We start from the raw sequence: 27,283 nt of genomic DNA on the forward strand, positions 1-27,283 counted from the left end.
TATATTTTCACCTGTAGCTAGGCTTGCCGTATCATCCCTTTAATTCGGTACACATATGAACCGAACCAATGTAATTCTCATGTGTCCCAAATTGAAGGGATGATATGGCAACCCTCCAGATACGTTTTTGCCAAGAAGGAAAAGTATCACCAGTGGCGTAACGTTGGGGGAGTCGAGTAGGGCATGTGCCCCGGGCACCAACGGACCCGGCGTTGCAAGGGGCGCCAACAGCCACAATCCAGGGCACGTGCAATCCAAGGCACTACACATTAGAACAAACACGCCAGCGGGAGTGTGTTTGTTTTAGCACTGCAGCCAATAAGAGTCAGTCAAACAGACTCTTATTGGCTGCTGCACCCAGGGCCAGAGCCGGGTTGGAGCTCGCTCACTCATGAGCTTCGCCTTCCGGCTCCCGCACTGGGTGAAGGGAGAGACGACATGTCTCTCCCACAGCACCGAGCGGGACGGGAGCAGTGGACAGCGGCGGGCAAAGGACCTGCTGGGAGCACTGTATATTGGGTCCTGCATAAGGGCCACTACTACTGGGGGCATTAAAGTCCATATGGAATTGAATGTTTCCAGAGTGACGAGAAACGGTGGAGTGTCATGTGGAAGAAACAGGACTGCCCTGAAACCTGAACCTTCAGGGATCCAAGACGTAGGCCAGCAGAGAATCCTGCTTGCAGGAAAAGTAGGAGCCTGGACACCTTGAACGCTGTAGGAAGCGATCCCCGCCGTTCACACCAAATCACATAAGCCTTCCAAATACAGTGGTAGTGTTTTGACGCGACATCCTTCATGGCCTGGAGCATGGTAGGGATCACAGTAGATGGGATCCCCTTTTTTCTTAAGATAGCCCTTTCAACAGCCACTTTGTCAAACTTAGCCACCTTAAGTATGGATAGACGAAAGGACCCTGTTGCAGGAGATCCTCTCGCAGTGATAGAGGCCACGGATCGTCTACCAGCAGTAGACATAGGTTGGAATACCAAGCTCTTCGGGGCCAATCTGGAGCCACTAAGAGAACCGTGGCCCTTTTCCTCTTGATGCATTGCAGAAGTGGAGGCAGAGGAGGAATGAAACAGGCAAACAAATCGGAACTGCCAGGGTGTTGAGGGAGCTTCTACTGCAACGGCCTCCGGATCTCTTGTTCGTGAGCAGTATAGAGGCAGTCTCAGAGCTTATGTACATGCATGATTTGGCTATCTAATCCGCAAATTGTAGAACATTGTGCCACCATCCTTGTCACCACATACATGTTTAACCACTTCCCCATGCTTTGTCAGTGCTGACCTCCCAATGTAGAGGGCGAGCCAGTTTTTGGATGAAAACACCATTTTCAGGAGATAAGGCTTTTCAGCATTTAATAAATAGACCATAAGATTGCATCAGTTACACAATTTAAAATTTCAATTGCTTATTGGGGCGGCTACAATGATCACTCAAAACAACAACAACAACAACAGTGATAGTGTGCATATAAACACTGCAAATTGTTCTAGTTTTCTAAACAATGACATGGTGTAAATAAAATCCTTTAGAAATAGGTCAGCAAGCAGTGAGTAACTTAAAGGAACAATCCCACGTATTTTTTTTTTGTTACGTTTTATTTTTTTTAACATAAATTACTGTTGGGTTTTAAGAAGGAACTTGTTAAACCATTTTATGTTATTAAAAATTGTGCAGAACTCAAACTCAATAGTGTGTCATGTGAACACCTTGGCAACCACAGTCACACAACACATGATGAAGTGAGCACAAAGGCTTTGGAATACCACTTTGAGCTCCGTATGTAAGGGCACTGCAAAATACTCCTCCCTCTGCCAACAAATAACCCCTGTGGCTTCCTAATCAGTACACAACACTGAAGCATGGAAATAACAGGAGGAATGGAAGCTATGGTAAGCAATTCAGATAGGTATTTATTTGCATGTTCCAGATGAGAGACTCCATATGACTGGCAGCCATGCTTGGCTCGCTCCTCAGGAAGGTGCAAGCAGAAATCCTTAAGTCACACTTAACAGCACAGGTCAATGGGATAGCTCCGGGAACTCCTTCCCAGGGCTATTCAACATTGCGCTGAATTGAATCGCCACCACAGAAAACTATGGGGGTTGCGGCTGCTCTCGTATCTGAGATGGCTGCTGTGATCCCTCCATGATACATCTGGGGAATACTTAATATGTGCCGCAAATATTTAATGATAAATAGGCCCCCAAGGCTTGATACATCTCCCATACAGTCTCATATCTTTTCTTGCTTAGTGCTATGCACATCTGCTTGAGCAGCAGTGAATGGCATTTACATCCCCAACCACCTGACCAATCAGTACAATGCAGATCTGATCAGAAAGGCAGAATAAAATCCTCAGATAGGGGCTTCAGAGCGGTATGTTATCACCAGGTCTGAGTTACAAGCTACCTAAAATTAAGTACTGAATATTCTGCAAAAGTCACAGTAACAACTGCCCACAAAGCAACAAGAAACATCATTTGGAAAAACTATTGCAATTAACAGTGGAATTTAGAGAATCAGAGTAAAGTTTAGGTAAGCCCAATCAATCAGTGTTAACTCACTTCTGGCTAGATCTATATGAAACCATCCACATACTGCAGCATGTAATGCCAACACATTTAACTGTTACACTACCAATTAGTACACCTAGAGTGATACCGCGTTCTGGGTCTGACACGGAGATTAGAACAGGGTTCCAAACCGGATCAGACCCAGAATTTAGCCGGCGCCGACCCAGGACATTCCCGAGTCGGCACCGTTCACACCGGAGCCGGGTCTGCAGTGACCCGGCTTTTCCGGCTTGAAAGCGGACGCTTGGAGATTACGTAATCTCCAAGCGCCACTGAAGCCAGCCAATCGGCTAGCATGCACGCACGCTCCAGATCATCGTGACCTGTATGACGCCGTTTACACTGCAGGGTTTCACTGGTCATTCCAGTGTTAAACCCTGCAAGTTACCTGGGTTGGATTGCTGGGTGACTTGACCTGGGAATCCAACTCTGTCCCCTTTCACACCAATGAGCTACCCGGGTTAACCCTGTAATAACCCAGGTTTTAGCTCTGGTGTAAAAGAGGTATAACATAGTATATGGGCTTAAAACCCCTCATTTGAAGGGTTTTCTGGTGATCCTGTATAGATCTACACAGACCGTATTAAAATGGAGACATTTCTTTATTTTTCTTTTTATGGCAAACAACCTACTTAGGACATTGAATTTCAATAACTCCTTCAGTCTTAGCTTAGCAAATATGTGATGATCAAGCTGTCCAATTATAGGAATAGTGGATAATTATTACATAAGCACAAGAAACTCCATGACAGCATGTCATCAGCTTTTTTATGTAATCAGACAAGTTTGTATTCCTCGGAATTTCAGAGTGAAGTTTTCATGTATAATGTGGATAAAGCACAATAAATTAATCTAGCAGAAGGTTATTTCTAGAATCAATACAGAACCCACCATTTATTCAGCAAGACTGGTGCAAACACACTTCTCTGGAATTAGCAATTAGGTGATCTATAAGTGACCTGTCCTGCAGCCTAGATCTCACACGTAGGATACCCAAACTAGCACACAAATCAACACAAACTAAAAACAATAATCATAATATTAAAAGGGGGGGGGGGGGGAGGGCAAAATATAGTTAATACGAAACAATTTTAAAAGATAAATAGAACGTAAAGTACTATATATATATATATATATATATATATATATATATATATATTACATACACACACACAAATATACACACACGTATACTGTCAGCACTTTATAACTCGTTACTGAGACATCAAAGGTTTCCAAGCAAGGACCAATTAAATCAGCTTACTTAAAGTAGTTAATGTGAATAAACCTTGATCTTACCTGGAGTTCACACCACGCTACCTCCACCCATGTTTCTGTATCCAGACCCTTGTAAACTGTTTTAAAGGAGCCTCTTCCAATTTCAATGTCGAATTTTAAAAACCTGCCATCAGGGGATGTAGAAACAGCTTTCATATCTGCCTCCTCTTCATTGTCCTCTTCTTCCTCCTTTTTGGACTTTGATACCTCTTTAGAAGTTTCAGGTTCATCCTTCTTCTCTTGTCCAGCTTGGTCTTGTGGTCCTTCAGTTCTAATTTCCCTAGAGGATTCACATTTGGGTTCAGGGGTCTCTGTGGTTGAACCCTGATCGCTGGCCCCATGCACTCTCTTGGCAATGGCTCTTCTGGCTCTAGCTATAGGAATGACCTTGTTCTGGTATTGAGATTCACTTAAGTCAAGAACTGGAGGTTCCTCTTGATCCGACTCGATCACAGTCCTTCTCAAAAACCGCAGCTTGACCGTTTTGGAGTCCTTAGCAGCAGGCACAAGCTGGGCTTCTTTCCCAGAGTTGAGCATTGCAGTGTCCATGATATCCACACCAGTGTTCAGCCCATGAATATTCATAGGACTCCCAGCACAGTCATTGGATTCTGCAGGACACGCACCTTGAAGAACTATATCCTTATTGTTATGAACCCCACTTTCCATTAGATTTGTGTCTGCAGGTTGTGGGTCCAGTGTTTCCAGTCTGTTGGACTCATGGTCCATATCAGTTTAAGAAACAAAACAAAAAAAAAATACAACTCAACAGATTTCCCTGCAGGAGGCTGTGACGCAGACCGATGCAGTTGCAGCAGCCCTTCCTAGAGCTCCCATGAAAAGGTTATCAGACTCTGCCCCCCCAGATCACTGCAGATCCTCTCTCAGCACAGCAAAACCAGATCTTGTCAAAAAGCTGTAGAAGCCTGTGTGATAGAGACAGATCATTAGATACATGCAGCATAGTCACACTCTACTCCCTCCTTGCGACCACTTGTCCATAGCACTGGGGTCAGAAGACACACGTGGGAACATGGGCTAAAGCTCCTGACATCATCAGAACACATGTGGTGCATAATAGGATATTTAGGTGGGACTCCTCCATAGGGTTAGATAAAGGGACGTAGGTGTGAAGGTAGACTTAGCATCCAATTAGTAATGTCAGATAAATAAATGACAGTACGTTCAGAACATGGCATTTTCTGTACAGCATCCAACATAAGGTTCCAGAGATTCCACTGGGCCCGGGATACTGAGAAAGTGGGCCAGGAGGCCCTGGCATCCTTAAAACAAAGAGGGAAGTAGGTGTGTACAGGATCACATAAGAATACAAGGCCTGATATACCTTTGCTATTAAGCTTTCCCAATGATAGAAGCTGGCATCAGGCCTTGACATGATTACTACATGATCACTGTGGGTACCAGGCCTGCCATTCTTCCCACTGCATGGGTACCTCAGGCAGACACTGAAGGAACATTGAAAATGATCATATTAAATCGACAACGTGCAGCCAGGGAGGTCCCATGTGGCTCTGCAATAAGATGATTCCTGCTTAACCCCTGCTCTGCTGCCCGACATAACAGAGAGAGAGAGAGCTACAAAGAGGATGGATGCTGGCAGGGAACACATGCATGCAAAGGGTGGGGAAGAGTCACACAATACTCACATCACATGTGTCCGACCGGACTCCTGTACAGGAGAAGGAAATAGAACTTCTCCCCTTTATACAGTGACCCCCTACCCTCCAGCCTGAGCTATTGCTGCCACCACCCACCCTGCCCTGTGCTCTCTGCATGACATCCCTCTATACACACCCTGATCACAGGAGTGACCTGCGCCCCCAATGCATGTCTGATAGTAATCCGATCCCTCTCCGCCTGTCCTCTGTCCTCCTCCTGATGGCAGCTCTGTAATGACAGATCCATTGAGCAAGCCGGCTTCTGGACAAGGGGATGCCTAGGTGGGCAATGCAGGGAGGAGGAGGAAGGAGGGATTTAACAGCTCTGGACCAGTAGTCGATGCAGCCCCTCCCTGATATCACTCGAGCTCTCTCAGCACTCAGTAGCTCTGCTCTCATTACATGCTGCTACCATTCACTCTGCTGGGACCAACTAAACACACACACACACACACACACACACACACACACACACACACACACACACACACACACACACACACACACACACACACACACACACACACACACACACACACACACACACACACACACACACACACACAATGTGTTCAACTAAAATTCAATATACTATATTCAGAATAACCTCCAGCTAACATATAGATGAGTGTTGGGCCCCTTTGAGGTGGAGGGGTGCAGCTAGTTGAAAAAAAAATTTTTTTTATCCCAATAGTTTCTTTGATAAGGGTTTTTACTGAACTGACCAGTGTGACTAGTGAATTGCAGTTCAACAATATCAAATAGTTGGACTAGATTGCTACATTCTATTGTCTAACAAGGGGTGCACACCCCCTTTCTATCTTATCATAATATGGAAATTACTTGTTTTTGGTGGTCTAAGCTCTGTTGGGCAGCTAGTTATTAACGCTAGTAGTATATTGTGCTGGTGTTGTTCTTCATCTACTGTCGAACTACAAATCCCAGCAATAATTTTGCCTGCGATGAGGTATTTCTCTTATGCCATAATTCTCTTTTTTTTTATATATTTTTCTCACATAAATCAATTTGCTACCCATAATATGTGCAGCAAAAAATGATTTCTGTGAGGAAAATATATATATATATATATATATATATATATATATAAAAAGTCTACATTAGTATTAATTTGCATTGTCTTGGTAATACTTTACAAAAGATATATAAGCCTTTCCATTTAAAGTACACATATATACATATGCTTTGGTAGTTTGTATGAGAGGGGAGAAGCTTGTATTTTAGTCGCCATCTCAGACAGCAAAATGGAGAGGCTCATCCCTGCTCCATCTCCTCCCCCCAGCATGACCCCCTTCTGACATAACAGCTGATTGCCTGAGCCTTTTATAATGTGAAGTACTTTCTGGCTTGTAATATTTTCTACAACCATGGGAGCTAGCTCTGAGGGTGTTGCAGGTACTGGAGCACTTGCACTTCCAATATAGGTAATTGCCATCATTAAGCATATCTATGCATTATTCAGTCATATAGGGGAGGAGGATAAGATGAGCACCCCTAATCGTTTAAAAAATAAAAAGTTATGGTGGGTACACACTGGGCGATATTACTGAGCGACTGCACGATTACAACATCGTAATCGCGTAATCGTGCACAAATCGTGCACTTTTATGTCGGAAACGACCAGCGATGCGCACCCCCGCTGGTCGTTTCCGACACTAGCCATCGCCCTGACATGCAGCACAATCTGATGACCTCGTCAGGTTGCTGCATGTTGGGGAATGGGGAAGAGAGCCCGGCGCTGAACGATATAGTTAATGATATTGTTCAGCGGCTGTGCTCAATGTCATGAATGACATTGAGCACAGCCTGCCGGCGACACACTACACGGTATCGCTCAGGGAGCATATCGTGTAGTGTGTACGCACCTTTATCTCCTATGTCTGCAACTGGCCCCTTTTGGACTCCACAGCCCATATAGCTTTTAATTGTATATCTTTCATGTTTTTGTAAAAAAGTCACTTTGCAGCTTTGTCATCATAGATTAATCTAGAGGTACAAAAGGGGACATTTATGAAGTCTGATGCATAAGAAAGAGGTAACACAACAAATAAAATGTTACTGTGTAAATGCCAACTTTTGTCTGAGAACCAGGTTTAAAAATGTATGTCTCAGACAGAGGTAAAATGTGTGTGTGTATGATAGAATGATACATTTTGTTTTTTCTCATCATATGTAAAATTAAGCTCAGTCTTTCAATTAAAATGACTTTTGTTTAGGAACTTCATGTTCTGGCAAATTAACCATAAACCAAAAAAAGAACTTCAACTATACAGAGAAAAGTCTGTACCCTAAAATTAGCACCAATCACATATAATGCATTACTTGCGACTAACACTATTTTTTACTGCAGACGGACAGGACAAATAGGACATTGAACTTTAGCCAGAAAAACATAAGCTTTTTTATTGCTGTGCCTCTATTTGATTATAGGAGTTGAAGTGCTTTGTGAACTTTGGTGGTTTAAGGTAGCGAACACCCCTTTACCTGGCTTGTGTGGAGCAAGCAGGAGGACTGCTGGATGTCGGTCACAGGACTGTGGTGCGCAGCACATTGTTAATTTAAATATTTGAAACACCTCGCCCCTCGATTTCGCCATTGTCAGACAATGAGGAAGGGGGTGTACTTCATGGAATTGACAGGAGTGGCCTACGCTCAATGCAGGTCAAAATAAAAACACTAAAAGGGAAAATATATCAAACCTTCATCTAAGAAGTTGCCCATAGCAATTTCTGTACTCTTTAGAAGGTTTAATAAATCTCCCCATAAATGAGTAATACTCTTTGTAACTGAAGGCCCCCATACATCAGAGATTGATTGCAGCAACCGTGCAACTTGCAATCGATTGACAAAGAGAGATTTTTATACACAATCGATTGTGGCAATTCTGCAATCTGCTATCGATTGAAAAAGGGAAAGATTTTTTATACACAATCTATTGCAAATTGCACGATTGCTGCAATCAATCTCTGATTTATGGGGGCCTTTAGGGAGTAGATGTATCAAACCTTCTAAAAAGTGGAGAAGTTGCCCATAACAATCAATCAGCTTCTACCCATCATTTTATAGCATATACTTAATAAGTGCTAGCTAGAAGCAGATTGGAAAAATTATGATTATCGGCTGATTGGGCCAATAATTAGATGCCCCCACTAGACTTGTGGGGCCCATTCATCAGCAATCACAAATTAAGATTCACATATTCTGTGTTTTTTCCCCAAAAATGTAACGATTCTCTAGTCCACCAGTATGCGCCCATACATTGCTGATACTTTTCAGTGATTTCCAGATCATTTCTGCCAAAGAAAGGATCTGGCAATCGTGAAAGGCTCATCATTTTACTAGTAATGGTCTGCAAAATGGCTGATCGTTACCATACACTAGCAATCTACATGTTGGACAACCTGACTTACCAATTCCAATCACTTTTTTGCCTCAATTTATCACAGATATATGGGCCTCATTACTCCCCACCACAAAATACACCTCTGCATTGATGAGCATTGCTGACACAACAGCAGTGTTTGTCAAGATAGTCTATTAAAAGTAGGACTATCCCATCTAAAAATCAAGACAATTATACCACTTTTACACTAAAGTCCCATGTCTGAACAGGTATCCGGGTCAGAATTTGTTCCCATTGAGGACCTGTTCCTCCGGCGATTGGAGATGACATCATCTCCAAGAGCAGAGAAACCCGGAAGTCCCCATGTTTTAGCTGTGGTGTAAAAGGGGTATTAGAACTGCAGGCATGATCTGTATTTACATGGTACCAACTACAACCAAGGTCTGGCCAACCTGTGGCTCATAAGCTGTTGTGAAACTACAAGTCCCAGCATGCTTTACCAGCTAATCGGTGGGAGAGTATGCTGGGATTTGTAGTTTCGCTACAGGTTGACCAGGCCTGATCAAAACTGCATCTCAACTACAAAATTGACAGAATTGCAGCAAAAAAATAAAATAAAAAAAAACTAAGTTTTAAGTGGAATTCTGTACCCTAAACATTAATCTAGAATATTACCTACAGGCCGGCATCCCACCCCATTCAGTTGGTCCCACAACATCTACCATGGTCTGGGGATTCATCGCCAGCGCTTACAGCAAGTTATTGCTGCATAACAAGTTGCATCCATATAAATAAATGTTCCCTCACTAGGAGAACCCTCGATTTCTGCCAGTCTGGCAGTGGCCTCCTAGCTACTGCCAAGAAGGGCTTTTCTTTCATTCAGACAGCAGGTTGTCCATCAATAACACGCTGCCAGCAGAAGAGCATAATCAAACCACAGTAGAGATCATGGTGGAATGTGGAACACCAGGTAAATAATCTTTATTAATGTGCGATTTATGGAAATATCCAAGTTTTCAGTTTTGTGCTGAAATAACCCTTAGTTCTTTTTTAAATTGCGTTTAGTTGTAAATAGCTGGTCTAACAGCCTAAAGGCCCGTACACACTGGATGATATGTGTATGGGGCGATGTCGTCAGCAGGGGGTCCGGCGGGAGTCCAGGCATCGTTTAGTACATCCACACTTGACGATGACTACATCGACAATTGGCAGGGTGGTTTGGGCCATGCTGCATTCGGCAGCATGGCATCACTAACGATATTCCCAGATTATGCTGCATGTACAGCCAACTGGGGATATAGTTAACGACCCGCAGGAGCGCGCATTGTTCGTCGGCGAGTACGTACACACTGGACGATATGAACAATATATCGTTCAACAATATTGTTCATGGATATCGCCCAGTGTGTACGGGCCTTTAGTATATGCAGGTCAATGATGTCTGTGATCAAAGAAAATATATTTTGTTTTATTATTTTTTTATTATTTCTTTGCCCATTTAACATTTTGGAAGATATGTTTTATTACCATTACAAATACGGTTGGAACATTGATATATTATTTCCTGCAGTCCGGTAGTCAGTTCCCTAAATTGTCTCTCCTCTGGTGCAGCATTTGATTAATTCCCAGGTGACTAAAGTAGAACATTGCCTTATTTTGTTTTTTTTTACATAGAAATTAAAAGTATTTAGTTGTTAAGTTACCATACTAAAAAATAATACATTAAAACGCTTTAGCAGTACATACCTGCCGCCTGTCTACAGAAGTCCCAGTTCAAGGTCATCCTCCATGTGAGCAAAGGTATAGTAAGTTAGTGCATGTGAATTTCTGACATATGACAGTTCTGTCCATGTGTGAGAGAGTGAAAACCTGCACTGTCAGAAAACTTGGGATAGGACCCATAAGCACTGAATCAGGGCCTAGGGTTTGCACCACTCCAGGTTTTCCGTTTGTGAGAACTGGATGGGGTTAACAGTCCCTCAGTAATTAAATAGTAGAAGCCAGTGAATTGCATGCTACTTACTATTACAGCTGTAAACTTTACAATTCATGACATAAAAGGTCACTACAGTAGGCTTGATGATATGATTGATATTTATGTAACCATCTAATACAGAGGTTCCAGAACTCTGTCCTCAAAGCAGCCTAATGGTCCAGGTTTTTAGGATAACTGTGCTTGGGCACAGGTGACTTAATTAGTTACTCAATCTTTTGATTTAACCATCTGTGCTCAACCATGGATAGCCTTAAAACCTGGACTGTTAGGGTGCCTTGAGGGCCGAGTTTGGGAACCTCTGATCCGATTATTAATGTTTTAAACATACCCTTGTGCACAGTTGGACTGATCAAGTGAAGTCACCTGTGCTCAGTCAGAACTGACCTTAAAGGGGACTATGCTTTTGTATACTATATTTCCATGTAATTTATCCTTTATAGAAAGCTGTGCTTTTCTGCCACAGAATATATTGAATAATTTCTCTATCGTTAACTTGATTATGTCAGACATGCACAGCATATGTAGGCTTACCATATTATACCTTTAAACCGGGATACACTCAAGGATTACACAGGTTCTGTGGCTCATTAAAACCAGATGAAATCCAGGCTTGAAGTCACCCAGCCACAGAACCTGTGTAATTTATGAGTGTCCCAGTTTAAAGGGATAGTATGGCAAGCCCAAGCATATGCAAATACGTCTGAATAGGCTTGCCATATCACATGCTATCTCGGACAAGCAGAGGGGTGTGTGACGCGATAGTATCCCCGGCCACACCACGCACTAACTGGTAATGGGGGCGGAGTGGGGCGTGGCCATGGAATCTCATCATCTTGGCCACGCCCCGCTACTCTTGCCAATATTTTCGGCACTGTGAAGCAGGAGGCGGGGTCATGATGATACGGTTCAGTGCGAATCGCATCACCGCCCCCCCTCGCTGCGGGGGTTTGTGTGTTATTTTGCGGGGAGTCTGGAGGGGCCGGCGGCTGGCCAGGAGGCTTGATTGCTTTTCTGGGGGGGCGGGAGCGTCCCCCGAATTTCGGGAGACTCCCACCCAAATCGGGAGAGTAGACAAGTATGCCATATCATCCCTTTAATTTGGGGCACATATGAATTGCACAGATTCTGTGGCTGACTGACTTCAAGTATCCATTTCACCTGGTTTTAATCAGCCACTAAACCTGTGTAATTCACATGTGCCCCGAATTAATAGGGATTATACGGCAAGCCTACGTATGAAGTACATATATTCGCATCGCTAAGATCACATTCCTGCTTTGAATAAATGAATGCCTTTTTACTAAAATGTGAACTGACTGCATTGCAATTAAGCAACCTGTGTTTTTCAGATCATGGCTGATCTGGCAATCTTATCTATAGTTTATGCTGGCCAGATATGCTATGTTATTGCAGAAGATATTGGGAAACTGATCTGATATCCACAAGTAGGGACTTTTGACCCTAAGATTTCAGCAGTAAATTATGTTTACCGTATAGAGGGAGCAACTAACATCAAAGTAATGCATAGCACACAGCGGTGATAAGGGATTTTTGTGACAGGAACTAAACTCTTCAAGCGTTTCAGAGCTCCTGGTCTTCCCCTCTATGTTGATATTGTCACATATACGTGACCCTAGAACTTTTGAGTGCTTTATATTAAAACTACAACATACTTGGCGACTTTTATTATCCTCCTCTCCAGGTTATCCTAGATTGGTTGTCCAAGTTGGAGCTATGGGTTTGTTGTCCTGTGAATCACATTACACCTTGCTATTTGTGGCATGTCCTGCCTGTGCGACAAGCTAGCACTATGCACCACATATCGAGTCTCTCGTACATTCCGGGTTAGTAAGCAAGTTCGTTACCAGGCACTAGAATGTAAGCTCTCATGAGCAGGGCCCTCTTTCCTTTTGTGTTTCTCCGTACTTATACTTTAATCTACTTCTTACTCCCCACAAGGGCACCTAACACTTGGTTGCTTATGCCCAGTTGCTTATTTGAGTGTATTGTACTATAAGTCACTGGTTTCTTGTTCACTTATTGTTTATGTACTATGTAAGGCGCTGTGGAACACTTGTGGCGCCATAGAAATAAAGGATAATAATAATGTTGGTAAATGTGTTTGGCACATGGCCAATACTTCTGAAGAAATTCTCACAGAGAAAGAAACGCGTTAAGGGGGTCCCTGGATTTAGTCTGCACTTCTGTTGCTATGAGGAAGCTATATAGATCGTGTGGAATATTGTCGTAACCATCCTCCCGACATCTATACCGGCATTTATACCAGCTTTTGGACTTAGGGGTCTATTTATCAAGCCGTGAAAAGTGTGGAGAAGTGGACCAGTGGAGAAGTTGCCCATAGCAACCAATCAGGTCCAGCCCATTATTTTATAGACTGTACTTGATAAATACTACCTCAAAGCTGATTGGTTGCTAGGGGCAACTTCTCCACTGATTCACTTCTCCAGACTTTTCACTGCTTGATAAATAGACCCCTCAGTCTTGTGCCTGCCTGCCCCGTGGTTACTATCCATTTGGATATTATTCAGAGTCCAGGACTGTGGCACATACTGCTGGCCGTACCTATTAGGTACATACTGCTGGTCGTACCTATTAGGTAAGTGGACAATCTTGTGAGCGGTAACCCTCACCCTTACTTAGTGAGCTGGTGACCAGCTAACTCCAAAGCACAGCAGCCTGCCGACCGCAGGGATAACAACGGGACCCGGCGTCCACCGCTGATTACATATACCAGGTGAGCGAGCACACATACACGCAGCGGCTCCCCGGGCACATTTACTGACAGCGGGTGTTGATGGCAATTATTAAGTCCGGTTCCATTGACCACCCTGTGTGCAGCGGTAACTAAAGGATTGCGGCTATTCCCACAGTATTTTAACTATATTCATATGGAACTGATATCAGTACAGGATGATTATAGTCCTTTTACCAAATGAGAAAATAGTTTTTTAAAACATTTGTTCTTTTAATTGCAAAAATATTATATTACAATTTAATATATTTTGTAAAATATAATATCTTTGTATTTGGTGTATCTCTTTGGTCCGGGAAAGGCTATTGGCGCTCCCATTTATCTATCTATTTACCCTTGAGGCTTTTGGGTGGTGGCGGACCCCTAGGATAGCTGCCAGCCACTATTCATCTGTGTTTTGTAGGGAGCCCTTCAATTTCTGCACATGGCCAATACTAGCTTGTATGTACAGCTATCTTCTGTTCGCATAGACCCTAATGATGCTAAGAGTGATTCGGCTCCTAAGACACAAACGCCAATCAGATGGACATTGGACCTGAGTCAGCAAAGATCGCAGTTGCTAATACGCATGCAATCGGCTGATTATTTTGCACTGCAGTGCGCAAACTAGATGCTGCGATTGGAACTGCAATCACAGTGACAATGCAGACCCATCGTGTCTGATCAAAGGGGGCGTGCTGTCGATGTTGATTGACAGCACGCCCCCTTTGGTGGGCGTGCCGGGGGCGTGCCTCCCAGACGGGGGCGTTCCCAAGGGAACGCCTACCGTCAGAAGCCGGCCCACTGACATCACTAGTGATGTCAGTGGGAGTGATTTTGGCTCTGATAGAGCCAAAATCACTCCGGGCCTTGCGGTTGAGAAACTCAACCGCAGGCTCCGGCTCGCAGTGGCGATGGTCAAGACCATCGCGGCCATCAACCTGCACGCTCGTATAGGCTGTGGGTGGTGACCCACAGCTATACGAGCGTCCAGGAGGACGCTCCATAATTATGGAGGACGGCCCTCATTCAGAGCGTGCGCTCTGCTCAGAGCGTCCGGCTCTGAATTAGGGCCTTTGTCCAATGTGGCAGGATTCCTGGTTGTATGACTAGCTTTAAGTAAAGGACATCTGTCATCTGCACAGAGGTTCGGGCTGGCCTTCCAGAGGAATCCACATTTGACCCCACAGCATGAGATCCTGCCTCCTATCCTAGGAGAATGGGGCCCAAAGCATGTACAGACAATGCTGACTATCTGACAATGCCTATAGACAGTGGCAACCACCATTTTGTATGCTTATCCACATCAGAATGTATTACCAGTTATTTATATAGCACATAAATATTCTACAGCACTTTACAGAGAATATTTGACCATTCACATACAATTTTTCAATTCAGTAGTAACAATTTCTGATCCCTCTGGGTTCAATATGTAAGCTAATTGATGTGTACCCACTGTACATTTCAGGTAGTAAAATGTACATATCCACATAGCAAAAACATCCAAGTAGTAGCATGCTACTACTTGGATGTGTTTTCTTTGTGAATATAAATTGCTGATTATCTTGATAAAGGTCTTGCTTGAACCGAAACATTGATTATGACTTTCGCCCTCTCTGTTGTCATTTTTTTACATATGGGACCTCTGAACGAAGTCCCACGTGAAGCACTCCAGCCGTTGGAAGTGGATGATGTTGTGAGTGCAGATATCTTCAGAATATAGACAGAGGGAGAGAGAGAAAGTACATCTCTTCAGGGTGCTCCCACAGCGACATCTAGAAACCAGTCCCAAAAATTTTGAAATACAGAAAAATGTCAAACACAGGGCACTCGCCAATAAACAAAATTTATTTTAATCCACATCCATTATCTCAGAGCCGGCCCGGGGTATAGGCAAACTAAGCGAATGCCTAGGGCATTTGGAATACCTAGGAGCATTCAAGCCTGCCTGGGGCTGGCGGAGGTTTGGGGCCAGCCACGGCCAGGACACTTGCTGCCAGGTGGGCAGAGACTCTGTCACTCAGTTGACAGCTTCGTTCAGGTCCGGCAGCAGCAAACAGTGAGTGGGCAGCGGCAGTTTGCAGGGACGGTGCACCTGGACGGCAGCTAGTGGTTAGCGCTAGGGCGGCATGCACTGGGATGCAGCCTGCCAGCCTGAGCCAGGAAAAGTGGGTACCTAGAGTCGGGCGGTTCTGCAGGTTGAAGCTGCTGCACTCATGTAAAGTCTGGAACTGGGAGAAGGCCAGGGTGTTGTGGTCCTCACTGCTTGGAGATAGGTGCTCTGCTGGTGTAGGAGTGCCAGGTAAGGGTGGGTGCTGACACCATGTTGTCCTCAGAGAGGGGGGTGCTGTGCTGGGTGAGGGCCGGTGTGTCGGTAAACGGTGTTGTCATGCTGGGTGAGGGGGGTGCTGTGCTGGGAAAATGGGTGCTGGGTCAGGTGAGGGCAGCCATTGTGCTGTACTGTGTGAGAGTCAGGGTATTGGGTGAGGAGGGCTGTTGTGCTGGATGAGGGGTGTGCTGTGCTAGGACAGGTAAGGGGTGTCATTGTGCTGTGCTAGGAGAGGGGGGTTCTGTGTTGGGTGAGTGCCAGGGTGCTGGGTTGGGGGTGTTGTTCTGTATGAAGGTACTGTGCTGGGATAGGGGTGCTGGGTCAGGTGAGTGGTGCAATTGTGCTGTGCTGGAAAAATGGTTGCTGTGAAGGTAGGGTGTTGGGTGAGGGGTGCTGGATGAGGAAGGGTGCTGTGCTTGGATAGGGGTGCTTGGCAGGTGAGGAGTGCTAGCACCATGTTGTGCTGCGAGAGGGGGCTTGCTGTGTTGGCTGAAGGCCGGGGTAATAGGTGCTGTGCTAGAAGAGGGGTGATGAATATTGTGATCTGTGCTGCGCTAGGAGAGGGGTAATGGGTGGTGTGCTGTGTTGGGTGATGAGTGCTGTGACCTGTGCAGTGCTGGGAAAGGGGTGCTGTGCTGGGAGAGAGGTGAAAGGTGCTATGAAGGGTGCTGTGCTGAGAGAGGGGTGATTGGTGCTGTGATCTATGCTGGGAGAGAGTTGTTGTGATCCTGTGCTGGTAGAGTGGTGCTGGGTGAGGGGTGCTGAGTTGCAATCTGTGCTGGTAGAGGGGTGCTGGCGGCACAGCGCAATGGGGGAAGGGGCCACAGCACAGTGAGACCACGCTCCTTCTGAGGCCACACCCCTATTCAGGATCCCACCCAAAAAATTTTTTCGAGCATAGAGAAGCAGCTCACAGAAACATAAAGGGGTACGATCCATACATTAATTATAACATCATTCTGAATCCCAGTAATCAGAAAAATGTATCATAGAAGTGATTGCTGATTAGTTTTTCTCTTTACTGGAATTTTATATATATATTCTCACATCAAATTTGAGTTTTAAGAATTATGGCAATTATGAGGTAACTAGTATGCCCGTGGTGAACATTTCACCAATTTGCACCCAGAACATACGTACGGAAAATGCTTCACTGGATAATGGATATGCGATGATATATTTGGCCATGGACTCTGAAGCAAAATGGACCATTTCTAGGAGGTATTGCAAGCTGAGCCCCTATAGATGCAAATGATAATGCACTGTTACTCCGTCTTACCGTGTCCCAGCCTCCTGCCAATCAGTGGCTGCCGGCAGCTGTCGTGGAAAGCAGAGAAAAGAGGCGTTGCTGTCAAGGCGCCACCCTGGTGCTGATTGGTTGGGAGTTGCAAGCATGGAATCCACATGTTGGAGAGAATAGGTCAGGGAAGAGCGTCCTCTACTGTGACAGTTCCTTACACAACTACTCACAACAGTAACTATAAGGCTGGGTGACAGGGAGGTGAGCAATGTGTCACATGACATCAGTCAGCTGAGTGGCGCCCCCACCAGGCACAAGGCTGTGTAACACGTGTGTGCGCTCAGTACACACCACACTCCGCCTCACCGTCTCCCAGCCTCCTGCCAATTAACGGCTGGCAGCAGCTCTCGTGGAAAACAGAGAAAAGAAGCATTGCTTTTGAGGCGCTAACCTGGTGCTGATTGGCTAGGAGTTGCGAGCCTGGAATCCAAGCGCTGGAGAAGGCCGCGTGCCTTCCCTCAGTATATATTAGCTACGTCATGCAGCCAGGCGTCCAATCAGTAGCTGAACTGGGCAGAACGTAAACAGTGTCCGCACATGGCTAGGGCGCCAGGTCCATGTGAGAGCACAGACCACCAGTTGTGTGGGTAAACAGCAGCCGGCGGCGGTCACCCCTATGTCGGTTCCCTTGGGTCACTGTGCCGTCTCTGTGTTCAGGTAGTTTTCTTCACATTTTGAGGTTAGCTACACTACAGCATTTATTATGTTTTTTTTTGGATTTTATTTTATTTATTTTTACATCAAATTTTATTCCAAATTCTATAATTTATAGCTGATTGAAAATCCGTCGCCAAAGAATCATATTAATATCTTAATTAGTCTTTGAGATATTCAAATTGAAAAAGCACTCCGGACAAAGGGACTAAGCAAATAATAAATATATATTTATATGGAGAAGATGGGAGCGCTAATAGAAATCATATACATTTAATGTTAATAATACATCAGGGTAAGGTAGAAATCAAATACACAAAAACATGTAAAATACAAATATAATACTCAAGAGTAGAGATTTATACTAAGCCTCATACGTTGTGTGAATGAGGACAACTGCATTAAAATGACATGTGATAAATGTCCATGGTTGAGAGGTAATAAATAGCGTGACAAGTGACCTATATGAGATCATATATTGTCCAATCGTGTATAAAAAAGATGATTCAATTTCCAGAAAAAATTGTTTGGTTGATGGGAGTTCCGTAAACCAGTGCTAACCTGACTAGTGTCCTTGCACTGTGGTAGAAAAGGTATCCCGATGGATAAGGTAGTTATCAAGGGTTAACCCAGATAGATATTTTGACTTATAGTGTAAATGGATGATAAAACCAGTACTTAGCTGATATGTAATGATAACCGGACCGGTCTCTGTAACAATCGGTCAGTATTCCTCCTGGTCCCGTACTCTTGTGTATAGCAGGCAGTGTCCGGAATGCCACTCTGAGGTGGCCTTGTGGAAGAAAGACAGCGATGAAGAGGTGATGCTCCGTCTGAGCTGGTCCGTGTAGAGCGGAATGTGAAATACAATCTTTGCTCTCCTTAGTCACACCGCGAGCAAGACGGATAGAGCCGATGCAAGGGCGGCTCACCTTTGATTCAGGGGATGCCGCGGCTGGTGGAAAAGCCGGTAGGGCTAAACAGAGATAGCTCGTGAAGGTCTGAGCAGTTCCTTAATCCAGCAGTTTCCTCAGAGGTACCTGTGAGGAAACTGCCAGACTATTACAGGCAGAGAAACGCGTTAGCATATCCTACTTTTCTCACCACATATGGTCCATTTATTCACAAGACTGCTCAGACCCCCACGAGCTGTCTCTACCCAGCCTGACCGGCTTTCCATTCAGCCGCTACTTCCCCTGGATTAAGGAACTGCTCAGACCTTCACGAGGTCGGGTGCCGGGTCGGGACACTAATTTGATACCTCTTTCCCACAACCCTGGACTTTGCACATGAACGCGCATTGACTCTTTAAATGTGTGAATGTAAATGACAAGTGTCGAAGTCCAGGACTATGGTCTGTACCAGGGTTGGGGACTGAGACCGGGAAATGCATGAGTTGATAAACCTGTGTATTTCCTAGGTCATCGAGTTTAAAAGGGGTAAAGCATGGGCGCATTAATAAAATCCCGGGTGTGACCCAGCATTCAGATGTAAAAGAGGTATCATTGACAATGTTATACCCCTTTTATACCCGGGTTGGTGCCGTTCACACCCCACTCAGGCAGCGTTTACCCGATCAGAAGAGTGATCGAATAGGTGTGTGTCCAGCTTAAGTCAGAAAGTACTGGTTAATACAAATACATATTATCTGAATGAATCATACACTCAAAAATATGAAAACATGCAAATACAAGTAACAGTACTATGGTAATTTAGTATAATTAAATGATGTATTAGTGTTTATCATTACGATACAGTGTTAGATGTACAGATTAGTAGCAAAACAAAGCAGGTTTAAAATTTGCCTTGACACAAAGTCATCCCATATTGTCCATAGATATCCTGATGCTAATCCTAGTAAACAGAAACTAGAACTGCTGGGATTTCATAATGTTTGGGGACTTCCTGTTAACATTGTGCTGACAAAAACCTGCTGTTCACAAGACAATGCTGTTTTTTTGTGTAAGCAACCAGATACTGATAATCTTTATGACCAGAGACTGAAAATCTTTACATGCAGTAATGTGTACACTTCATTCATATTATTAGAAGCTGTGACTCACTCTGTCATATGACATGAAATGTTCCCATAGACCAGTGATTGCCAAACTTTTTTGAATCGCGGCGCCCTAATGCATCAGAATTGTTTTCACGGCACCCCTAAGTCAAAAGTTTGTTATTGAGAAATTCAGAAGTGAAGTAAAGTGCTTACCTGTCATCCTTAGGTTCATTTATGTAGTGGGTGACAGGTTTGCGCTTCTGTTTGTCCACATATTTATATTACATTGACCATAAATAATTTGATTGGGTGCTGGACCACCAACCTGAGGCACCCCTGCAAGTGTTCCAAGTAGAGATGAGCGGTTCGGATTCTGTGGAATCCGAACCGCTCCGAACATTGGGGATCCGAGTCCACCCGAACCCTGTTCGGGTGTTCACCGCCTGACTCGGATCCCCGTTCGGGGCCGAACGGCGGCCGCCTGATGTCGGATTCTCACTAGAGCGTGTAGGGCAGAGCGCAGTGATAGCGCTCTGCCCTACACAGACACAGACACACAGCCGCCAGCGGCAGCTGTGTGTTTGTTACAGCAGCCAATGAGAGTCACACAGACTCTCATTGGCTGCTGCACGGAGGGAGCCGGCTGGAGCTCACACATGAGCTCCGTCTTCCGGCTCCCTCCTCAGCGTGTGACAGAGCGGACGGCGCGGGAGCGGGGATACAGGTAAGTTTTATTTTTTTTATTTTTTTACTTGTCAAAGGTCCGGGGGCGCTACTGGGGGGGGGGGGGTCTGCACTACTGGGGGGGTCTGCTACTGGGGGGGGGGCTATACTACTGGGGGGGGCCATACTACAGAGGGGCCTGCTACTGGGGGGGCTATACTACTGGGGGGGGGTCTGCACTACTGGGGGGGGGTCTGCTACTGGGGGAGGCAATACTACTGGGGGGGCCATACTACAGAGGGGCCTGCTACTGGGGGGGGGCTATACTACTGGGGGGGGGTCTGCTACTGGGGGGGCCATACTACTGGGGGGGATCTGCACTATTGGGGGGCCATACTACAGAGGGGCCTTTTACTGGGGGGGGCTATACTACTGGGGGGGTCTGCACTACTGGGGGGGGTCTGCTACTGGGCAGGGCTATACTACTGGGGGGGCCATACTACAGAGGGGCCTGCTACTGGGGGGGCTATACTACTGGGGGGGTCTGCTACTGGGGGGGCCATACTACTGAGGGGCCTGCTACTGGGGGGGGGGCATACTACTGGGGGGGCCTACTACAGGGGGGGCCATACTACAGGGGGGGGCCCATACTACAGGGGGGGCTACTACTGGAGCAGCCTACTACTGGGGGGGCCTGCTACTGGGGCAGCCTACTACTGGGGGAGCCATACTACTGGGGGGGCATACTACTGGGTGGCATGCTAATGGGGGGCATACTACTGGGGGGGCCTGCTAATGGGGGACATACTACTGGGGGGGCCTGCTAATGGGGGGCATACTACTGGGGAGCATTCAACTGGGGGCACTGCATAGTGGACCGTACTACTAAGGGGACTGCATAGGGGGCACCACTGCTGGGGGACATTGTGTAAGGGACACCGCTACTGTGGGCATTGTGTAAAAGGGTCACTACTGTGGGCATTGTGTAAAAGGGGCACTACTGTGTGTCGTAACATAAATAAGAGACACTACTTTATGGTGTAATGTGAATCAGGCCCTATGTGCGGTGTAATGCTAATAAGATTGTGCACTGTGACTCCTAGGGCCGTAGCCCACTTTGTAAACAAGTACTGTGACTCTGCTGGCCGTACCCCACTGGGTGGGTGCACTACTTTTCATTTCTGCCACTGCTGTGTGGCAATGTGTCATAGATGTGCTTTATACTGTGGTGTCTGTGTCGTTGTGCCGCTGCTTTGTCGCTTAGTAACCAGTCAGCTCACTGCAACCTTTGGCCAATAATGTTGAAAACAATATTATAAGCTGTGATATGGTCTAAATTGACTGGAAATTAATGTTATTGAGGTTAATAATACTCTAGGAAGAAAAAAAAGACCAATTTATGTGATTTTAGCTTTTTTTGTCAATTTTTGTAAAAAAATCCAAATCCAAATCCAAATCCAAAGCCAGTCACCGCAGTTTGGCAAATCCAAATCCAAATCCAAAGCCGGACGACGAATTAGAACCAAATCCAAATCCAAATCCGGCAAAAATGGTCCGGCGCACATCCCTAGTTCCAAGGCACCCCAGGGTGCCGCGGCGCACAGTTTGGGAACTACTGCCATAGACTATGATAGGTACAGGCACTAATGGAAGAGTGTCTCCAGTGGACAAATTATCATGAAAAATAAATTAAATTAATAAAATACATTTTTGAATAGGTTTTAACTTTTAGGTGGAATAATAAAAAAAAAAGTTGTTTAAAATGAATAATGGTAGCTTTGAGTTTACCATCAACTATTCCCTTACATAACAAATGTGCATAGAAATTGTTTTGAAGTTGCCTAAACATGCTGGATAATGTGAGTGGTATTCAAATTAAATAATATGTGATCTAGCTAGTAGACTGATACAAGTTTACACCCAGTTAGACTATTTTTTGGTGAAGCAATTTGACACTTCAAATATGCTACTAATTAGGGGCGGACTGAGGCTATAAATCATCGCTTGCAATCTGTCACAGGGGCGTAGCCTAACCCTACGCCCCTGTCTAAGCATGCCGGTTAAACAGAGTGCCGGGAGGCGGAGCTGCTGGGCCAGGTTTCCAAACGACCAGACTGGCCCATCAGGTCGATTGTGATGCAGTTTTCACCATTGTGTAGATAATATTCCCAGGCAGGTTTTAAGGTGCATATCCACTAGCAGATAGTGGAACGACAGTATGACTACAACATTGTAATCGTACAGTCGTTCCTCTTCCCCTGCAGTGCCTACACTGAATGATATGTTGTTCAGTGTAGGCTCTCTCCCTCATCCCTGAACATAATCAATCTGTCTTTATCGGCAGATTGACCTGCATGTTCAGGCGATGATTGATGTCGAAAACGACCAGCGGGAGTGTGCATCACTGGTTGTTTTCGACATTAAACTGCCAGATTCATGTACGATTACTGAGCGATTACGATATCGTTATCGTTCAATCGCTCATTTTAATCGGCAAGTGGATACGTGGCTTTAGACTAAGGTTCATCACCATTGTCAGGGGACTGTGGGCAGGGCTCCGCGGTGGAGGAGTTCCCTGCACTGCTCTCTGGAAGACGAAATTATTTTCAGCCCTATGCTCTGAAGAGGAGCTTTTGCTGTGAGCAGTGAGAGGAGTCCCAAAGCCTACAGTAAAGAGGGCAGCTGCTACCTGAGTAGACCCATTACAAAAGTGCTGGTGTACAGCCTTGTCTCGGTCTCCACACAAGCCACGAGCAGCTCTGCATCAGCCTACGCTTGGAGCTGCCCGGCCACTCCCTGCTCAGCTGTCAACGGGTCTGCATCAGCTGGCTTTCATACCACCTGACACGGAAGCGCTGACATCTGAACCAAGTCTGGCAGTGGTCAGGCACTGCGCCGCAATCAGAGTTCCCAGAGGGTACGAGAATTTGAAAGAGGGAGGATCAAGGCCGCCCAGCAGCAGCAGGAGTCAGGCACCTAGGGTCATAGAGGAGGTCCACAGCTAGCACTAGGGCCCACACATCAAAGGACAAGCTGCTATGTGTATGTATGCTCTGTGGGCCTGATTCAGACCCCGCTTGCAAGTGCACAGCGATCGCAAGCGGGTCGATGGTCCCCCACTGCGCATGCACCACCTCTGGTTTGCGCATGCGCGAGACCCATCCAGCGATGACAGCTCCGTCGCTACGGGTCTCACTACAAGACGGTGCGGCTGTCGATGATGAGTGACAGCTTGCCCCGTTTTGTAGACGGGGAGCGGTGGTGGGTGCACAAACGCAGGCGTTCCCTTAGGAACGCTTGGCATTTCTGGGCGGCTCTACTGACATCACTAGTGGACTTCCTGTTCTATTAGAGCAGGAAGTCCACTTGGGCTTGCGGGAGCCGATACAGTACCACAGGGTCTCGTCACAAGCCCCATGGTCGCAGTAATTGCGACAGACTCCAGACTGCATGCAGAAGATGTGGGTGGTCACCCACAGCTTTGCGAGCCGGCTGGAGAATAAAAAACAAAAACATGCCCTGATTCAGAGCGAGCACTCGCCAGCAGCGAGCGGCTCTGAATGAGGCCCTGTGTGTTTGTGTATGTTATGTATATATGCTATGTGTGTGTTTGCCTGCTGTGTGTGTATCTCACATATATACAGTATAAATATATATAGAGATGAGAACCTCCCCAAGAAGGGGTTCCCCCTCTCCCAAAACCACAGGCTTAGGCTGAAGCCCGGGGCTCTTTCCCGCACTCCTGGGCTGTGGGTATGGGGTTATTTTATTGTGAAAATAGTTGAAAACTATTGTAGTTTACAGTGGAACTACAGGTGCCAGCATGCCTGCCCTTTGACACATTGTTAGGATCTGTGTTTGTTGTGGACCTGGGGTGGAAACAGGAGCAGCTGAAAGGTGGGTTGTTTAATGTAAATACTAGTAGACAAGCACAAGAATAATACTGATTAACATCTGTGGTGAAAGAACAATAGTGATGCAATGAATGAATGTCCAGATCAGTGACAGAACTAAAATAAAGTCTTGATTACTGAGGTAACTGTGGAGCTGAAGGAAAAGTCCAGAAAGTCAGTGGTAATAGCAGGGTAGGGAATCCGGGAATACTGTGATAATAGCTGAAAGGGAAATCAGGTAATGCTAAAATGATGGCTAAACAGGGTAATCCGGAAATGCTGTGATAATGGCTGAAGGGAAATCCAAAAATGCTGAGAGTTGACTGCGCAGGGTAATCTGGAAATGCTGTAATAGTTGCTGAAACTCAGGTGCAGGCTGGAGTAGGTAATTGGGAACAACAGGTTCAGGATGGAATGGGTAGGTTTGGGAACTTTAGGTTCAGGGAGGAGTGGGTAGGTAGAAGCAGCAGGACTTGATTCAGAGCAGGAAGCAAGGCAGGGTAGTATGGTACAGGTTTGCAGGGAGCCAGGGACCAACCAGGAGTTAGGGCAAGCACCGGAGCACAAGACTAAGGTCAGAAGCACAGGAACTCTCTCATAGCTGATGCTGCAACACACGTTTGCACTGGCAACTACAGGGAGCTCCAAACCCCCTTAAGTACCCAGCAGCAGAGCGTGAGTGGCTGGAGAGATCACCTGATGCATCAGGATAGTCCCAGTATGTCACATGACCTGAGGTAAGATGGTCACTCCCATGTACCTGTGATGCTGAGACACTGCTAGACTTACCCTTGCCAGGATGGCCCAATGCTGGCAGACCCCTGCACACACAATGCCAGTCTCCACGCGCCAGCTCCCTCACCGGAAGGACTGCGCCACAACGCCCCCACCGGCAAGGACCGCAACCTCCACGCCGCAAAACCCTGGTCGTGACACACATCGTATACAGTATAACTTTAATACATACACCTATCCCACTCACACATACTTACCTGCTGCCAGATGTGGGGGTACGGGTGCCAGCCGTCTACTGGCACTTGTAGTTCCACAAGTGCCAAAGGGCAGGCATGCTGGCACCTCTAGTTCCACTGTAAAATACAATAGTTTAGAAAAATGTTTACAATATTATTACCCCCGTTATCACAGCCCAGGGGTTCAGGGAAGAGCCCCGGGCTTCAGCATAAGCCTGGGGTTTCGGGAGAGGGGGACCTCTTCTTGGGGGGGGTCCCCACCTCCCCTGAGATCCTTGGCTTGGGTTGACTGGCTTGGGGTGTTAAAGCTTTGGCTGGGGAGACCCGGTGATAGGGTGGGACCAGTACGCATTTTTCCCCCTATATTTAAAAACTGAGACTGACCCTGCAGCCAGGTGCTGGTTCCTAAATTACAGGAGAACCCTACTCGTTTTTTCCTCCCGTAATTGTAGGAACCAGAACTGGCTGAGCAGCTCGGGGCTAGTTATGCTTTGTTTTTTGGGGGGGAACCCTACGTCATTTTTTTTTAAAGATTTAACCTTTTTCTTTACAGGTACAACACACAAGCAGCCTTCACATAGCTCACTGATATGTGCAGGCTGCTTATCCGGGAGAATTAGGCAGAGAGAAAAGACTGCAATCTCGGGTGAGTAATCTCCTTCAAAATTTGCTACACGGGGCGGATATCTTGATCTGCTTCATCATCGGCCAACTCACTCTCAGCTAAACTCACTTCTTAGTAAATTTGTGAGTTTTAGGAGCCTCAATTCACCCGTGTTTCGGCGATGCTAATCGAGTTGGAAAAAAAATAACTAAATTCTTAGTAAATTTACTAAGATTCGAGTTTGGTCGAGTTAGCATTCTCTGGAGAGTTTGGGCATTTTTTTCCACTCACAAATTTACTAATGACAAACTTGGGAGAGAAATCTCCTTTGCTACCGGAAAATTCTGGAGAGCTAGCAAACTCTCTTCACTTCACCATCGGCCAAACTCGAGTAACTCTTAACTAGTGAAGATAGGATTCGGGAATTTACCAAGATGAGAGTTTCTAAACTCTCATGAGAACGGACAAAAGTCCTGTAAAAATTTGTGAAATCAATTCACCTGTCTGTGAGCTGTGAGTTTGACAGAAACATACACAAATCAGTATGATCCATGCACAGCCAAAGTTTTAAGAATGACACAAGTATTGGTTTTCACAAAGTTTGTGGCTTCAGTGTTTTTAGACCTTTTTACCAACATTAAAGCATCGTGAGCAGTGGCGTAACTACAGCCCCCGCGGTGGCTTGGAGGCGCCGGGTAGCTTGGGGGTTACGGGGGCAGTGGTTACGCCACTGCAACTGTGAGCGCTGGCCTCTGAAATGATCGGAGGCTAAGGAAGCCTCTGATCACTTCAGAGGCCAGCGTTCCCAGTAATGCAGTGCGCGGGTGACGTCATGACGTCACCCGAGACCTGGGGAACCTGTGCGGCCGCGTCTGCTGGATCTATTTAGATCCAGTCAGCGCGGCAGTGGGAGAGACAACGCGGATGATAGCGCGCAAAGTCAGGTAAGTGAGGGAGGGGGGGGGGAGGGAGAGAGGTTTGGGGAGGCCACAACTACAGTGGGCACTACTAAAAGGGGCACAACTACAGAGGGCACTTGTAGAAGGGGCACAACTACCGAGGGCACTACTAGAAGGGGCACAACTACAGGGGGCACTACTAAAAGAGGCACAACTACAGGGGGCATTACTAAAAGGGGCACAACTACAGGGGGCACTACTTTAATGGGCACAACTACAGGGGGCCCTGCATAATTGGCACTACTACAGGGGGCATT

The 27,283-nt window shown here is 46.0% G+C and overlaps 1 protein-coding gene across 5 annotated transcripts in view; it reads right to left on the reverse strand.

Moving 5' to 3' along the window:
• The window catches only part of WNK2 (WNK lysine deficient protein kinase 2), a 188,800-nt gene extending 178,034 nt beyond the window's left edge, over positions 1-10,766 (reverse strand). For 4 of the 5 annotated variants that reach the window (XM_088472733.1, XM_088472731.1, XM_088472732.1 and 1 more), the window contains exons 1-2: positions 10,650-10,766; positions 3,885-4,789 (exon numbers count right to left, since the gene is read on the reverse strand). In XM_088472733.1, coding sequence (XP_088328859.1) covers positions 3,885-4,592 — 708 coding nt within the window. In that variant the 5' untranslated portion in view covers positions 4,593-4,789; positions 10,650-10,766. The remainder of the gene's footprint in view (positions 1-3,884; positions 4,790-10,649) is intronic. The other variant, XM_088472734.1, reaches the window with a different exon arrangement.
• Positions 10,767-27,283: the final 16,517 nt, after the last annotated feature.

This window comes from Taudactylus pleione, unplaced genomic scaffold (assembly GCF_031769625.1).
Source record: "Taudactylus pleione unplaced genomic scaffold, aTauple2 ptg000128l, whole genome shotgun sequence".
Classification (NCBI taxonomy): Eukaryota; Metazoa; Chordata; class Amphibia; order Anura; family Myobatrachidae; genus Taudactylus; species Taudactylus pleione.